The sequence below is a fragment of the Aquila chrysaetos genome, chromosome W, assembly GCF_900496995.4.
Source record: "Aquila chrysaetos chrysaetos chromosome W, bAquChr1.4, whole genome shotgun sequence".
In the NCBI taxonomy this organism is placed as follows: Eukaryota; Metazoa; Chordata; class Aves; order Accipitriformes; family Accipitridae; genus Aquila; species Aquila chrysaetos.
Window position 1 is genome coordinate 5,667,688 of NC_054457.1, and position 17,404 is coordinate 5,685,091.

At 40.4% G+C, this 17,404-nt stretch overlaps 1 protein-coding gene across 1 annotated transcript in view; it reads right to left on the minus strand.

Annotated features, from left to right (window-relative positions):
- LOC121232763 (proprotein convertase subtilisin/kexin type 5-like) overlaps nucleotides 1–17,404 on the minus strand; it is a 306,293-nt gene that overhangs the window by 153,321 nt on the left and 135,568 nt on the right. The window contains exons 4-5 of the mRNA XM_041121183.1: nucleotides 11,628–11,771; nucleotides 9,209–9,285 (exon numbers count right to left, since the gene is read on the minus strand). Of these exons, the coding sequence (XP_040977117.1) occupies nucleotides 9,209–9,285; nucleotides 11,628–11,771 (221 nt within the window). The remainder of the gene's footprint in view (nucleotides 1–9,208; nucleotides 9,286–11,627; nucleotides 11,772–17,404) is intronic.

Genomic DNA, 17,404 nt, shown 5'->3' on the forward strand with positions numbered 1-17,404 from the left:
ATTGTCACTGTCATTGTCACTCTCAATTATCTGTACTGTGTTCCCTAGTCCAAGAAAGATGTGGACTTACTGGAGAAAGTCCAGCGCAGGGCCACTAAGATGATTAGGGGACTGGAGCATCTTTCATACAGGGAGAGGCTGAGAGAACTGGGACTCTTCAGCCTGGAGAAGAGAAGGCTCAGGAGGATCTTATCAATGTGTATAAATACCTGATAGGAGGGAATGAAGATGAGGGAGCCAGACTCTTCTTGTAGTGCCCACTGACAGGAGAAGAGGCAATGGGCACAAATTAAAACCCACGAAATTCCATCTGAACACAAGAAAACACTTTTTTACTGTGAGGCTGGTCAAACACTGGGACAGACTGCCCAAAGAGGTTGTGGAGTCTCCATCTGTGGAGATATTCAAAAGCTGTCTGGACACGATCCTGAGCAACCTGCTCTAGCTGACTCTGCTTGAGCAGGGGAGGGGGGTGGATGGACTAGATGATCTCATGAGGTCCCTTCCAACCTAAACAATTCTGTGTTTATTTCAGGAAAAGCTTTAGCATTTTTACTCAAGAGTTTAAGCAGCTCCTATATAGTATTTTGTGTTATGCATTTGTTTCTGTGTTAATTCCTGCTTCAGTAGGATCTTCTAATATCTGGTAATATCCTTCTAAAGGATATTTCAAAGTACCACATTAGCATCTACTTGATGCAATTTGGACTGGCGCGCTCTCTCTCTCTCTGAACTTTGAGCTCATTTCCAGCAGATCCTTTAAGGGGCAAAGGGATTATTATGGCAGTGTGGTACATGCAGGTGAGGTCTCTGCTTTGATGGAGCTCCTTAAAGCCTACAGGGAGAGAAGGGGGCTGTAAAATATGAGTGGGAAACAGGGCTAGCTTGCCAAAGGTATATGTAATGTAAGTTGCACATTAGTGGCAATTTGTAGTAACTCAGCGGAGCTTAGAAAACCTACCAAGTGAAATGCCTCCTTTATTTGCTTTTCTGTGTTCTTAAAAAAAAAACACAACTACATAAATGTCTGTTGTGAATATTCAGCTGTCAGCATTTGGCAGACAGAAGCCCAGACATGCTAACGTGAAGGCAGACCTGTGTGCGATCCTGCGACATCAACAAACTCAGTGAAGTAGTCGCTCTGTAAAGAAAATGCACAGTGCACCATGGCTTATGTAGCTTACATGGCTACATTGAAAGCATTGGGAAATATTACCCAAAGTGATACTACAAAGTCCTGTTTTATTCCCTGAATTGCATTTTATGAAGGTTTTTGTTACCGGTTGTGGTGGGTTGACCCCAGCTGGCAGCTAAGCACCACACAGTTGCTCACTTACTCATAGGAGGAGAGAATAGGAAGAGCAAAAGTAAGAAAACTTGTGGGAACCAGGCGACTCAAGCTGGTGTTGGCTCCCAACAAATGAACACGCTGCTTCTCCTGTCCTGAGCGCCCATCTTGACAGATGGGGCCCAAGTCATAGCCTGTTCTTATGAACATTTGGGGGAGTGGCAGAAGCCCATGGAATGGGGAAATAATATATATCTATCTGTTAAGGGACAGGGGATAGTAGTTAATGAGAATGTATAAATCCATATCTTGGTTATAAAGATGGTTTAAGTATGTAGTGTAAGTTGTAAGTGTTGGTAAGAGGGCATTTCTGGAATGAGAAATAGATTCAAGGGGCAACAGGGAAGAAACAGGGAAAAAGCTTTCCTGTAGTGTTATGGTTAAACATTTGAGAACATGAGAGTTTTATACATTCTAAAAATGAAGAGTGCTGCTCCTCAAACACCAAGTATTCAGTGAGATCTACTGCTCAGCAACCAATATAAGGTAATGAAAAAGGACATCTTTTTTCTTCTGTGAACAAATGGAATTCTGGCTGAACTTTGGTTTTGTTTATCCCTCTGTTGTTTGACTTCTTTCAATTTCAATGACTACTCAGAGAAATGTCTTTCCTTTGGCTCTCAGAAAGATATAACTCAAACCACTTGTGCACTTTGGAGGGGATTGTGTAATGCAGTGCAATAATATAATGAGCAGACTAGAAGAGTTTACTAAAAAGACAATTTTGGGCAGTTTGGCAAAACTTTCATTAGGATGATTTCTACTATTGAAGTTGGAACCTGGATCAAAAGGCTACTGAATCAAGCTCTGTAGTCCAATAAATTTTTCATTGTCTTGTCAAAATGAAAAGCTCTCACAAGGGACTGACTATAGATACCAGTGAAGAGGGTGCTTGTTGGGGATCAGTGAATCAGCCTGACAAAGACTGCATCTCCTCTATCCCAGCTAACTGTCCCCAGTTACCTTCAATTCTGGGGTCCCACTTACAATTTCTCAAAAAGTTTCAAATGAACACGTTTTTATTTTGAGGCAAAGGCATGAGAATTCAAAAACATAAAAATGTTGCTTGTTTTCTGTCATGTTTTAGTGCAAACCTTTTTATCTCTTCCCATAGGTTAAAAACCTGTTTTAGAATAAAAGTAAAATATAATCAAATGCACTATGTGGTGGGACTTCATGCACAATATTTCTACATTTTTCTTTCAAGGAAAGAAAGTTTTCCTCTCAAAAAAGTTTACAGATGTTGATCAAGTCTCTCAGTCCTTCCCTGAGACATACAAAGGATTTATGAAGATTACCCCTGAGGTACAGCCAGAGAAGGAGAGGCATGTTCATTGGGTAACAGCATACAGGGACAGAAGATGGTACAGCAGTGCTTCTCAACCCAGCTTATCTTCCCTTCATTGTTGTCTTCAATACATGATACAGCCAATTTCAAAGGAATAGCAACAGCTGCATACTGGCAATCAAAATGCATAAACTGTATAGACAGATATCCCCAGTTGTCAGTGCTCCTTTCTATCACACTACTACAAGGGGAACTTTTTTTGACATGATCTTTCAAGCCAGCAATGGGACACTTCAGGCTCCCTGGCTGTTACTGGGCTCTCTTCTTCAGATATCCACTATCAATAGTGACACGGCAAAGTCAAAGGAGCTTTTTACGTTATTGAACATCCAGGAAGCAGAAGAAGCGGATCTGCCTGTCAAATATCTAATATCTGTTCTGATTAAATGACTTAGGACATATTAGAGGTCTTCAAGATAAGCAGCTTGTGTAAACTAGCAGCTTGTCACTGTTGGAAGAAAATTAAGCCTTTGGCATTTTATTGAGCAACTACATTGATATGACTGACAAAAGAAAGTAATAACAAATTGCAATGGATGTATTGGTCTGCCACTGAAAATAATGTCATAATGTTGGCCCTGTGACTAATAATGCAGTTCTTTCAACATAGATGTTTACAGGTAACAGTGAAATAACAGAAAAAGAATTAAGCAGCAACACTCATCAGTAAACCAAAACAGGATGATTTGCATAGCAGAATGACTTCATCCACAGTTGACTGTTGTCTTTAGCCTCTGAGCAAAAGAAAGCTCTAGAATAAGCCGGTACCATTTACAAGCTTCAAGATTTGCTGCCAATTTGTACAAAACAAAGTAAACTTCTGGCAGGACTCCTACATACCATAGTGGTTAAAGATGCTATCGTCCCACTCTGGTTTTCACTACAAGGCTTGAAAGATTAATGTTTCTCTCTGACATCCTATTCTCTTTAACTAATAGAATATTTAATTTAAAACTTTAAAAATACATTTTCAGAAAGTGCCACGCTGGTTATCTACAGTCTCTTCACAAACCCACAGTTAATTCTTTCTCGTTCCTTTTTTCCTCACTAATAAGCCTCAGCAATGGAAAGCCTTCACTGTTGGGTCTGGCTGGGATGGAGTTAACTTTCCCCATAGCAGCCCTCATAGTGCTGTGCTTTGTATTTGTAGCTAGAAAGGTGTTGATAACACACCAGTGTTTTAGCTATTGCTGAGCAGTGCTCGCACAGCATCAAGGCTGTCTCTCAAACCCCTCATCCCCCTGCCAAAGCCCAGTAGGCTGGGGTTGGGCAAGAGGTTGGGAGGGGACATAGCCAGGAGAGCTGACCTAAACTGACCAAAGGGATATTCCATACCATATGACGTTGTGCTCAGCAATAAAAGCTAAGAGAAAGGGGGGGTGGGGATTCGTTATTATGGCATTTGTCTTTCGGAGCAACCACTACACGTACTGAAGCCCTACTTCCTGGGAAGTGGCTGGACATCGCCTGCTGATGGGAAGTACAGAATAAATCTTTTGTTTTCCTTTGCTTCCGCATGCAGCCTTAGCTTTTTCTTTATTAAATTGTCATTATTTTGACCCACGAGTTCTTTTTCGTCTTATTTTCTCCCCTCCTGTTCTGCTGAGGAGGGAAGTGATAGAGCAGCTTGGTGGGCACCTGGCAGCCAGCCAAGGTCAACCCACCACAACTACTAATTAAAAGTAAAATGCTAGCAAACAGATGCAGTGCCCTGATGTTTCGTAGCTGTGTGTAAACCTGCACAGAAACACCTAACATAGAATCATAGAATCATAGAATAGTTTGGGTTGGAAGGGACCTTTAAAGGTCACCTATTCCAACCCCCCTGCAATGAGCAGGGACATCTTCAACTAGATCACGTTGCTCAAAGCCCTGTCCAACCTGACCTTGAATGTTTCCAGGGATGGGGCATCTATAACCTCTCTGGGCAACCTGCTTATTTTTACAGCATTTCTTTTACTTTCTATCATTCGACTCCTTAAATATGGTTTATAAAGTGAGGCAGAATAAACTAGATCATTTCATGAAACAATAGTGCATTTGTACGTCCTATGTTTACTGGAAGATACAAGTTGCCATTATGCAGTGTTGTCCAGTTGCTATAGCAGGAAGCAGGAGTCAATTGATCTTGCACATTACAAAGTCTTACATTGTAAAGTATGGCTTTCAAAATTGTTGTGGTTACCTCAACCTTCAGGCACAACTTGAGATGTCGAGTGCCAAATGATCACATATACTGGATAATCAGAAATCCCTGAGTTAGAGTACCACGACTGAGGGAACAGTGCCTTTCCATTTGTGGACACTGAAACTGTAAGAGGCCAGTTGTATCAGCTGAATGTTCACAAGTCCATGGGGCCGGATGGGATTCATCCCAGAGTACTGAAGGAGCTAGCGAACGCTACAGCAGGACCCCTCTCGATCATCTACCAAAGGTCTTGGGAGTCTGGGGAGGTCCCTGCTGACTGGAAGCCAGCCAATGTTATTCCAATTTACAAGAAGGGCGTGAGGGAAGACCCAGGAAACTACAGACCTGTTTGTCTAACCTCGGTTCCTGGAAAAATTATGGAGAAGATCATACTGGGTGCTATTGAAAGGCATTTAAAGGACAATGCAATCATCAGGCACAGCCAACATGGGTTCACAAAGGGAAAGTCCTGTTTAACCAATTTGATATCCTTCTATGATAAGGTCACCTGCCTAGTGGGTGAAGGGAAGGCAGTGGATGTAGTTTTTCTGGATTTTAGTAAGGCTTTTGATGCTGTCCCTCACAGCATCCTTCTGGACAAGTTGTCCAACTGTGAGATGACCAGGTTCACAGTCCACTGGGTGAAGAACTGGCTGAATGGCAGGGCTCAAAGGGTTGTAGTGAATGGGGCTACATCTGGCTGGTGACCGATCACCAGCGGTGTTCCTCAGGGCTCAATTCTAGGGCCAGTTCTGTTCAATACATTTATCAATGATCTGGATGCAGGAGTTGAATGCACCCTTAGCAAGTTTGCTGACAATACCAAACTGGGAGGAGCTGTTGTGTCTCTTGAGGGACGAGATGCCTTGCAGAGGGATCTAGATAGATTGGAGCATTGGGCAATCATCAGTGGCATGAAATTTAAGAAGAACAAATTCCAGATTCTGCACCTGGGACAGAGTAATGCCGGCCACAAGTATAAATTGGGAGAGGAGTGGCTGGAGAGCAGCCCTGCAGAAAGGGATCTGGGGGTGCTGGTTGGCAGTAGGCTCAATAGGAGTCAGCAGCATGCCCTGGCAGCCAAGAGGGCAAACAACATTCTGGGGTGCATTCAACACAGTATAACCAGCCGATCAAAAGAGGTGATTATCCCTCTGTATTTAGTGTTGGTGCAGCCTCACCTTGAGTATTGTGTGCAGTTCTGAGCCCCACAATTTAAGAAGGATGTTAAGGTACTTGAATGCGTCCAGAGGAGGGCAGCAAAGCTGGTGACGAGGATGGAAGGCATGTCCTATGAGGAGCGGCTGAGGACACTGGGTTTGTCTAGTTTGGAGAAAAGGAGGCTGAGGGGCGACCTCATTGCTCTCTACAGCTTCCTGAGGAGGGGAAGTGGAGAGGGAGGTGCTGATCTCTTCTCCCTGGTATCCAGTGATAGGACGCGTGGGAATGGTTCAAAGCTGCGCCAGGTGAGGTTTAGACCTGATATTAGGAAGCATTTCTTTACCGAGAGGGTGGTCAAACACTGGAACAGGCTTCCTAGAGAGGTGGTCGATGCCCCAAGCTTGTCAGTGTTTAAGAGATATTTGGACAATAACATGCTTTAAGTTTTGGTCAGCCTGGAAGTGGTCAGGCAGTTGGACTAGATGATCCTTGTAGGCCCCTTCCAACTGAAAATATTCTATTCTATTCTATTCTATTCAGATTTCTGATGATATTTTGGACACACAAAAAAATAGACAGGATGCTAGTAAGGCTTTTCAATGCCTATGCAGTCATTTAATTCTTGTTGAGTCTAGTGGGAATTAGGGAAGGAGGGGCTACAACCCCAAAAGTTGAAGGTACTTAGGTGCTGCTTACCAGGCTTAGTATATCTGCAAATCAGAAATACTGAGCCTCTATGCAGAGGTTAGGCTGCCAAGTAATCTTATACTGAAATCATGCTCCAAGTTACCTCTGTGTCCAAAAGTTGGCTCTAGAATGATGTCTTACCTCCTGACAACACTGAGGAGGCTCAGTACAGCTCAGCATCTGCCGTCCCCAACACCACATCTCACCTCAGGACCTTGGGAACCGGGCAATGAGAGTATTCACTTGGGAGGTAGAGTAGGAAAATTCGAATCCCCCAGCCCTAGGAGAGAAATTAACCTGTCCAGTTTTATATCCTATATTAATCTCTAACTAGCAATAAAATGGAAAACAACCTTCTCTGGACATGCTTTGTGAGAAAGCGATGGCTTCAGTACCCAGTTAAAGACAAAGATTCAGCCATCATTCACAGCTGGAGATAGATGGCTCCTCGCAACGCAGTAGAGGTGAATCCCTGAATTTGCACTTAAATTGGAAAGCCTCCAAGTGTACCCTGGCCATGTCCCAACTCCAAGGACAGTAGTGTCTTCACACAGATGAGCCAGGTTGTGTTTCCAAAGTGGAGAGTGGGGGCAGCAGGAGAGAAGGATGAGCTTGATGCAAGCTGGAAGCTCAGCTGAGAAGTAGTCAGAGGGCCGGGGCTGACTGTCACATTTTTTCTCAAAACTCCTTGACAGCTACTTCTGGCAACTGCCTGTCCATCACACTGAGTTTTGTGGACCACCATTGTAGGCATCTGGGGCATTGTCATACAGTCATCTTATTTCTCTGAAGTCGGCACCGCCACTGACGGGTTCAGGCCATGCTTCATTTTTCCCACCTCTCTTGTGCCTATCTAGCTCTCCTCTGACCACAAGCTGAGCTGAATGAGGTACCTGACTGAAAAAGAATTTTGTTGTTGCTGTTGTTGGTAGCACAGTTTTCAGTTAGATTACTACTTTACTCTGGATAACTGCACAAAGGCTAGGGAAAAGGAGGAGGAATGAGCAACCACAAGATAAGTAGTGGAGCAACCCTTTTGTGCTGACCATGTAATCACCGCCTTGCTTTCTCCCCAAAACCTCAACAAAACAAAATGTACAGACAGCATGTTGACAAATAGTAGGATTTACCTTCCTCTAATACATGCAGTTGCACAGAAAGGATTTTCTTTATGCCAAGAGCCTATTTTGAATATGTAACTGATAAAAAACTGCCCTTAAATACCCAATGGGACAGAGAGGTAGCCTGTTTCCTGAGGGAAGGTGTCCTTCCCAGCATTTCCCCCAGCCTTCACCATAGCACATTGCATTGGGTCTGGCTGAGATGGAGTTAATTCTCCCCATAGCAGCCCTCATAGTGCTGTGCTCTGCATCGGTAGCTAGAAAGGTGTTGATAACACACCAGTGTTTTGGCTACTGCTGAGCAGTGCTGGCACAGCATCAAGGCTGTCTCTCCAACATTTTCGCCCCCTCAATGGCAGGCTGGGGCTGGGTAAGATCTTGGGAGGGGACATAGCCAGGACAGCTGACCTAAACTAACCAAAAAGATATTCCATACCATATGACGTCAGCTCAGCTATAAAAGCTAAGTAAAGGGAGATGGAAGGGGGGGCATTTTCGTCTTATGGAGCAACCACTACACGTACTGAAGCCCTGCTTCCCAGGAAGTGGCCAGACATCGCCTGCTGATGGGAAGTAGAGAATAACATAATTTGTTTTCCTTTGCTTTCACTTTATTAAACTGTCCTTATCTTGACCCATGAGCCTTTTGTTATATTTTCTCTCCCTCATCCGGCTGAGGAGGGGGAGTGATAGAGTGGCTTTGGTGGGCACCTGGCGCCCAGCCAGGGTCAACCTACCACACACATCCAAAGAAGAGCAGAGTTGGAATGACAAATACCAGGAAGCTGTGCTCTGCTGAAGGAGTAATATATCACTCATACAGATATATCTAACTAGTCATCAGCCACAGACATTGTAATCAGAAAGAATTGCTATTTCTGGTTTTTATACAGTGTCTAGCAAACCTCCGCATGTAAAATCTCCATTAGTTTAAAATAAATGGCTAGAGAGTAAAATCTCCATTAACTTGTGTATTTCTTCAAAGCACAAAATCTATAAAGTTCAATAGAGTCAGAAGCTAAGTCAGTTCTCACACATAAAAAACCCCAGTAACTCAGAGATATCAAAAAAAGGTAAGACTCACCCTTTACTGCATCCCAAAGGGTTTAAAAATGGTTCATTTCACATGCCCGGAACTCTCAAACTAATTTTTATGCATTTTCAGATGAGTCCAAATGTATTCAAAGTATCATGCAGTGTGCATGGGAGTAACATAAATACATATTTTACAGGGTTTGAAATGCAAATCCCTACTGCTTTATGAAGATTCAAGACTGCTAGAATTTCATAGCAGAATTGGTGCATTCTACTTGATGAACTAAATTGAAAATGTCATGAATGTCGTAGTGCCTTACTTGTTCTCGTTGCTGGCATCATACCGAGGCATAGGGTCAAAATCATTTCCATTGACATCAAAACTGGCCTGTGAATCCTGTAGCCAACAGGAGAAAGAAAACCAGTTGCTCATTAATTAGCTGTTGACTCATGTGGCCTATACATTCTTCAGCAGGTTTCTACAAGAGAGCAATTAGGCTAACATTCCTGTGGTTTTATGATGATTGCATATTTTAGGAAAGGATTATATATTTAATAATTATAGGATTTACATATTTTATTTTTTGAAAAGGGAGTAAGATAATAAATGCCCTGAAAAAGCATAGTTCCAATGTCTGTGAGGAAGTAGAGAGAGGTGTTTCATTAAACCAAAAGACTATATTCCTTCTAAGAAACTTTCAGAAATTAAGAGTGTTTATTCTTAAAATCAGGATTTTGCTAAATGTTTCAAGATTCAAGAAATTATCTGCAAGATGATGACTGAAATTTCAGTCATTGTTTCAATGAAAAAGAATAATATCACTATCCTAATAATATTTTTATTAAAATACAGTTTGAAATGAAACATAAAGTACATTCCCATTTGGAAAAAAGTGTCTCTCTAAACATCCCTTAATTGGCTGGGAGGGTTCAAATATATGCAAAATATCTGCATATTTTTGTTCCATATTTTACATTTACTGAGATTCTTAGAGCTGAAAATAGTTTATAGAGCAAATAACTGTGGGTTTGTAGGGTTCCTCTTAATTAATGTGGTAGTGTGTGGTATATTGACATGGAAAGCAGTTCTTCTTAATCTCTTCTTTGTTCAAAGCCAGTTTCCACATCCACCTCAAATATTCCTGTTTGCAGCCACACCAGCAATAATCTATCATATAGAAGGCATCAAGCAAGCAATGTGAATTGCTCTGGAGGAATTCCTTGTTGGCATGAGGAAAAGGAGAGAGAAGGTGGTAAGGGAATAAATAGCTACTTTGAATTGAGTGGAAGGACAGTACTGGGATGAAGTGACACCTGTAATCATTCAATGAGGAGGCAAAAATGTATTTGGTTTGTTTAAATGACTTTAGAGTTTAAAATGAAAGATGTGTCATGCATTAGGATCAAGCTAAGCATACGTTGATAAATAGGTCAATATCCTGTCATTTGTGCTTATGCAGTAATGTATTTCAAAGCTGAGTTCCATGCGCAATAGGGAAGGATACAGATATAAGTGTGACTAATTTTAAATAAATAGCTTTAGAACTGTGGAAACCATTGTAGCTTTTGATGGGTTGTTAATGTCGGTACTGTCACCTTCATCTCTTGAATGCTCTGTCAAGACGATATGCTCCCTGGCACAAAGCCTGTGTTCAAGGCCCTTTTACAAGATCTATGTCTGTAATGGGCCTGAAGGTATATACATGCCTTGTGTGTGTTATCTTCACCAATCTGACTCAGCCCAAACATATCTGTTTGTTTTCTTACCTTGTGTGAATGTACAGCTTGCATATTTAATTTCAGAAAAATAATAAGGTCCTTAAGGTCATGTGCTTTCAGGTAATGCCTATTCCTGAACCACAGGAATAATCACTCCAGCAAAGCACAACCCTAACATTCTAAACAGCTTCAAAGTGTGGCACTAAACCAAGAAATCACCCACTAGAGAAGCAGCTTCTCCTCACATTACACAATCTTTCAAAGGTATATTAAACCAATCATTTAAATGTGATGAACTACATCAAACAAAAACCTTCTGAGGCTACATGAAACATAGGACACAGTAAACAAAGGATACAGTTCTCCTGTTACAAATAGGGAGGGGGCTCACTGGAGTTAACAGAGATTTACTAGAAAGACCTCAAAATATTCTACACCTATTTTTGAGTGACTCACAAGTCATGTCTTTTTCCTTTAATCTTATTTCTAGCACTAAGACAAAAAATAAAAATAAACATTAAAAATAAAATTAAAAATAAATTCATGGGAGGATATGCTTAAAATTACAGTCTTTGAGAAGAGCTGCTGTCTTGCTAGCTAAACATTTTGACCAAAAATGGACTTGAGCTGCATGCATTAACTCAAAACCAGTGTATTCCATTCCTAACTTCTCAGAGTGTTCAGGATGTGAGGATATTAAGTAAAAAAATCACAGAGAAGAGAAAGAACATCACACAATTGGTTCCAACCCTTCAGAAATGGACTCAATTATGAAAGGCATACAGATATATTAAAGACATTAAGACTGCATATAGTTTTAACTAAAAAAATACTGATTACCAAAAACTGTCTGTTTTCCTCCTGGAAGAATGTTTTCCTCCTATTGGTGTTACTATTTGAGGAATATGAACCCTCCTCCCTCCTCCTTCAGTAACTTGAACATGATTGTCTTTCTATGAGCAGCAAATTAATTGCAGGGTAATAATAAAGCAGCAAATCTGGAATATTACAGAGACTCACATAATTTTGCATCAAGTCTGGATGGTTTCTTTCAATGCCATCATCCAGGATAGTGACCACAACATTCTTTCCAGTGTAGCCTCTCTTCCAAGCACCTACTATATTCATATCTGATTGGCAATGATTGGTGTTATCACTGCAGTGCTAAGGAGAGAAGAGGAGATAAAAGTATTGGATGTTGCAGATTACTGAACAGTGTGGGTTTGAGATATTAGCCTATTCACATTAACATTACCATTTAAATTAGCAGACGAGCATATTGAATAGCAACTATACAGGTTCAACATCTTCATTTAGAAATATAGGGATAATTTAAAAAGAAATGCCAAATTAAATGACAGTTAGTTGCTAAACCTGCTTATTTCTCTTTCAGATTACTCTTCATGTTAAGCAATAGAAAAGGGAAGTGTTCAGCCACACTGAACCACTAGAAGCCCTGTGTAAAATAAAGCATCTATTCCTGACTCTTAAACCCACTCATTTAAAATGTGCGTTTGAATTGTTTGATTTTTTTTTTTCTTCAGGAAAACAAATCATATGTGGATAAAAGTAGACAAATGCCTGTACAGAAACAGCCATGGAAACAAAACTTGCTTTTTGGAGCTTATGTGTTGTATAACTTCTTTAGAGAATGTCTGGAAACTAATCCAGATTATTTTTTATCTATAAAAGGCAGCTTTTGGCAGTTTTTGTGCAATAACAGCAGATGAGCAGCAGTGAAGAACCTGTAACCAAAACAACATTCTGAAAAACTTGCAGATTAAGGTATCTGATGAATTGTAGATAGTTACATTGAGAACAGCCTGGGGAACTACTTTCTGAGACACCCAGTCTGGTGTTGGGGAGGAAGTTTGTTTAGAGTATATTAAAATTGAAATCCCTTTCCTTGACACGAATGCACCCAGTCCATATGAAGAAATCTGGCTTGCCATGGCAATGAGATGTGAACCTTGGGTATTCATATGCCCCATTAGCAACTCTGATCAACATGCAAAGCCATCCCCTGTAAAGTGAGTCCAACCAGCCCCTCATCAGCACTGCTTTTCTCCAGCTCCTCCACTCAGCCAGAGCAATAGGTAAAAAAGAGGGGGTGGGGGGAAGGGGGGAAGCAGAGAGTGGGAGAGAGGAAAAAGAAATGGAAAAAAAAGAGAAATACTTTAAACTTGTATCATAGCAACAGCAGTCACATGAGCATGCTCGGCATTCACTCCCTCTGCCCCAGAGTAACATTAAACATTACATTGAGATGCTCCTATCTCAGTGTAATGTTTAAGCACTCTACAAATTGTAAGGAGTATAAATACATTGAGATGCATTTTGCCTTGACTTAGTCCATCCCTGTCCTCCTGAACATAAGCACACTGAAGGCAACCATTAGACATGTTCAGTGCAAACTGAGGTCAGATTGCTGTCAAATTGTGTTTTCCTCCTCCTCTTTCTCCCATTCACAATACTTTCATATACAAACCAGAGGATTTAAGAATGGTCCCTTGCTGTTTACATTACCTAACATTACCTAACATTATTAGATACTGTACATAATATATAGTCTTGCTCTCTTTCCCTTGTGTATGTCTGCCTATACATATATGTATGTATATAGATATACATACAAAGGCATTTGAAGGACTTTAGGGACCAGTTCCAAGGAATGTATAGGCCAACCTTAATTTTTTTTGTTCTGTATATTGCTTGGAAATGCTTGCACTGCTGGTTTTATGAAATTAATTACACTCTAAACTCACCCTCTGTACACTGAATATAACGGTTGTAGACATGAGGCTTTCTAATGTAAAGCAACAGAGTTAACAATATGTAGTGTTTTCAGATCCCTTTGCATTTTTCAAAAGTGTTACTGAAGTAAGCATCAGAAAACACCTGCAAGAGAGATGAATATTATCCTTCACATTTTTCTGGTGTGAAGACATGGAGACAGAGAAGTAGAAGCAAATGCCCCCAACTACAGAGCAAACCCAAGAGAGAGCTGCAATGGGCAATCGGGATTCCTGGGTCTGACTTCCAATCAGATTTCTTGGGGCACCTGTATGCTGAAGAAGTGGCTCCAAAGTCAGCAACAAAATAAAAATATTTTTCTGCTGGATTAAGGGCAAAACCAAGAATACTGGTTTTGGCTGGGACAGAGTTAATTTTCTTCATAGTAGCTAGTATGGGGCTATGTTTTGGATTTGTGATGAAAACAGTGTTGATAACATAGGGATGCTTTAGTTATTGCTAAATAGTGTTTGCACAGTGTCAAGGCCTTTTCTGCTTCTCAGACTGCCCCACCAGCGAGTAGGCTGGGGGTGCGCAAGAAGTTGGGAGGGGACACAACTGGGACAGCTGACCCCAACTGACCATACCATATGACGTCACACTCACCAATAAAAGCTGGGCGAAAGAGGAGGAAGGGGGAACGTTCAGAGTGATGGCACTTGTCTTCCCAAGTAACCATTATGCGTGATGGAGCCCTGCTTTCCTGGAGATGGCTAAACACCTGCCTGCCGATGGGAAGTAGTGAATGAATTCCTTATTTTGCTTTGCTTGCACACAGAGCTTTTGTTTTACCTATTATTGGTCTCATGCCTTGACCAAGCTGTGCAACTAGGTAGACCATTACACTGATCCTTCATCCTCCTCTGAAATGCTGATCAATCTTTTGGCTGCTTTGCTGTCTGTCTTGTCCTCTCATCTTAGGGGATGAGCCAGCTGTTCTGCTTACAGGCCAGTCAAACCACTCAGCCTGAGCACATATATGGGTTTTTAATCCTCTTCCAAGTTCTTTGGCTCTCTGCCAGAAGGTGACTGCTTTTTCCCTTAATGATGTCAGCACAGCCAGTTGCCCTCACTTACCTTACCTGAACTTCTGCTTTTGTGGTGGCAGCAGAAGGGGGGGGGGGGGTGTGTGTGTGTGTGTAATTCATTAGCTGCTTTGCTACCTGCATGTACACAAACATCATATATATCTGCCACTTTACTGAGTGCTCTGTTGATTCTCTCAAAAGACCTGACGGATCAAATTGATATTCAAGTTGCCTTGCTCTGCTCCAAGATTGGGCAGAAAGCCAGTCTAAACAGACTCTTTCAGTATAAAAGAAATTCCAGGGGTAAAGCAGGCATAACTGCATACCCACATATAACTTTGGATCACAGAATATGTATCATATGGACAGAGAATGGAAAGGCAGTGAAGATGCATCCAAACATGAGTAGTTGAATAGCAGATGAAGGGTTCAGTTCTTACTGTTACAATATATAATTTATTCTCAAGTCCTATTAAAAATAGCATGTTTTCTCTTTACCTCTATTCCTTACTCTTCTTCCTCCTCTCACTTCTTCTTTATTTATGCTCTTACCTCCCTGCTCTCAGCCTTGTTCTTCTTGTCCAGTACTGTCCTTTACCACTTAAATTCCAGTTTTGTTTGGTTCAACATCAGATCTTGTATCCCTGTAGTTTGTGATTTTCTCTATTTTAACTTGATTGTTCCCATTGCTCTCAAAGCAGTCAGAAGATTTGGCTTTTATCAGAAACACTTTAAATCTTGGAGTACAATTACTCTTCAGATACTTTATAATATGGTATAGATGTTCTGTTCCATATGCTCTCTTTCCTGTCACTTTAAATTCCTCTTTCCTTCAAAATACTTTCTTGTCAGGAATTTTCCACTACTGAGTTCCATTCTATTATTTTCCTTTAACCTTGTGCTGTTTCCTAAACATCAATCCAAATTATATTGTCAGTTGCTTAGCAAAGGGCTTTTCTTTAATGAATTTGTAGGCACTGTTTTGATTTACAGTGTTACCCAAATAAAAAATAATATAACATCTGTCATGATAATAAAAATTAAGTGATTCAGATTGATTGAATTTTGTATCAGTGGGCAATTACTGAATTATCTAACTAATTTTCAATGTATTTTTTCTGTCTTCTCTTTTTAGAATAAAAACAATCTTTGTCATATTAATGTATAGAAGCTGTGGGGTTGCAATGTTTTTATTAGATCTATTAATCTTTGAAGTGTTGTTTTTGAATTTTAAAAGGAATAGTATAAACCAGGTTAGTCTATGGAATTTCCCCCTCTCTCAGCAGATAAAGTAATTCAGAAATTTCCTGCTTTAGTACCATTACTAGAAAACTGCAGTAAGCCAGCACCGTTTCAACATACATTGTTTACATCTATTGCATGGAGGATACCATCAAAAGGAATACACAACCCCTCACCCAATTACATAGAGTAATTTGATTAAGGTTTTTAAAAAGCAATTAAAGGATGATGTTTGTCTTTGGACTGTTTAACTGGAAAATGTTAATGATACCACAGTTAGTATTTAATAGGAACCATCTGCAGGGTTGAGAGACTCTTGAAGGACCTGTAGGAAGGAAGAGGGGCATAATAAGGAAAATTTCAGATACAAAGCTTTTCTCATACTTGAAATTCATGTCTTACAAGGGTAAAAGAACAAAAGAATCACTTGGACATCTTTTGGACAGACAATTTGGAAGCTCTCCTTTGCAATTAAAAAGCAGACATGAAATTAGAAAGGTTCTCTGTTTTGACATTCTATTCAATGTCAGACGTGCTTGGATTGTCTTAGCTATTTTGTGAAATTCTCTCTAAAAACCAGCTTATTGTCATTATCATTATCTTAATGTTTTCTGTCTGCTGCACTAATTTTGGTAGTTTGAGGCTTGGTGTATCCAGCTAGTGATCAATAACAAAATTGAATGACTAAACTGAGAAATTGGGAATCATATTAATGGTCAAAATCTTTTGGGATTCCAGAGCTAAAAAATCAAATTAAAACAACAACTGTAAAATTCTGTATTTTGTGATGCTTGTTAGTCTATAAAAAACAGAATAGAAACAGAAGTTTCTAGTCCTGTGACATGCAGTCTCTCAGAAAGTGTACATTATGCCCTCTATAAGTCTTCATGAGGTACATATCATTGATTTCCTGAGTTAGCAGTAGTTGAAGATCTTATCAATATCTAACAAATAGATAAATACAAGGTAATAATCAGAATGACATAATTTTAAAGACCAATCATGTGAGTTGGCAGGTCTTGGAACTAATTTGGCGGAACATTACACATGCTTCTGATGCCATGAAAGCTCTGAAATACTAGTCCCCTTATAGTATTTAAAAAAAAAAAAAAGAAAAAAAAAGAAAAAAAAGAAAAAAGAAAAAAAGAAAAAAACTCTTTCAGGTTTCATCAGAATAGTAATTAAAAGGTCCTTGGCACAAACTATGCAGATTACAGTCATGTTCTTTACATCAGGGGGATGTGTCAGCTACTAAGGTGTGAGCATGGAAAGGACAGAGAAATTGTACAAGATTGCACACAGAGGAAGGACGGTCAAGGGCCTCTGCATTGACCTTGATCAACACAAACAGGGAGAAGAGGGGCACACAGGGCCAAGAAATAGATACTAGCATTTTGTGGAGCTATCAGAAAAAAAGAGATCATCTACCTGTTCTGTGAAGGGAATGTAATGTGGGGTATTTGGCATTCTTAGCTCATCCGGTGTGACTGACCAAAAATCCCCTAAAATGGAAGAAAGCTCAGAGGAGATGAGACACATGATGTGCCCATGAAGCTCAGAGAATAAGGCAGGGTGTGACTGACCACAGCTGTTGCAAAGAAAGCTGACTTTATCTCAACACTAAGGGGATGGGAGGGTGACCTTTGTTTTAGATAAACAGCTATGTCAGTTGAGTGGATCAACTGGTGGTGTAAATGTATCTCCCTGAGTTCATTAAAAGACTGTGAATGTCTC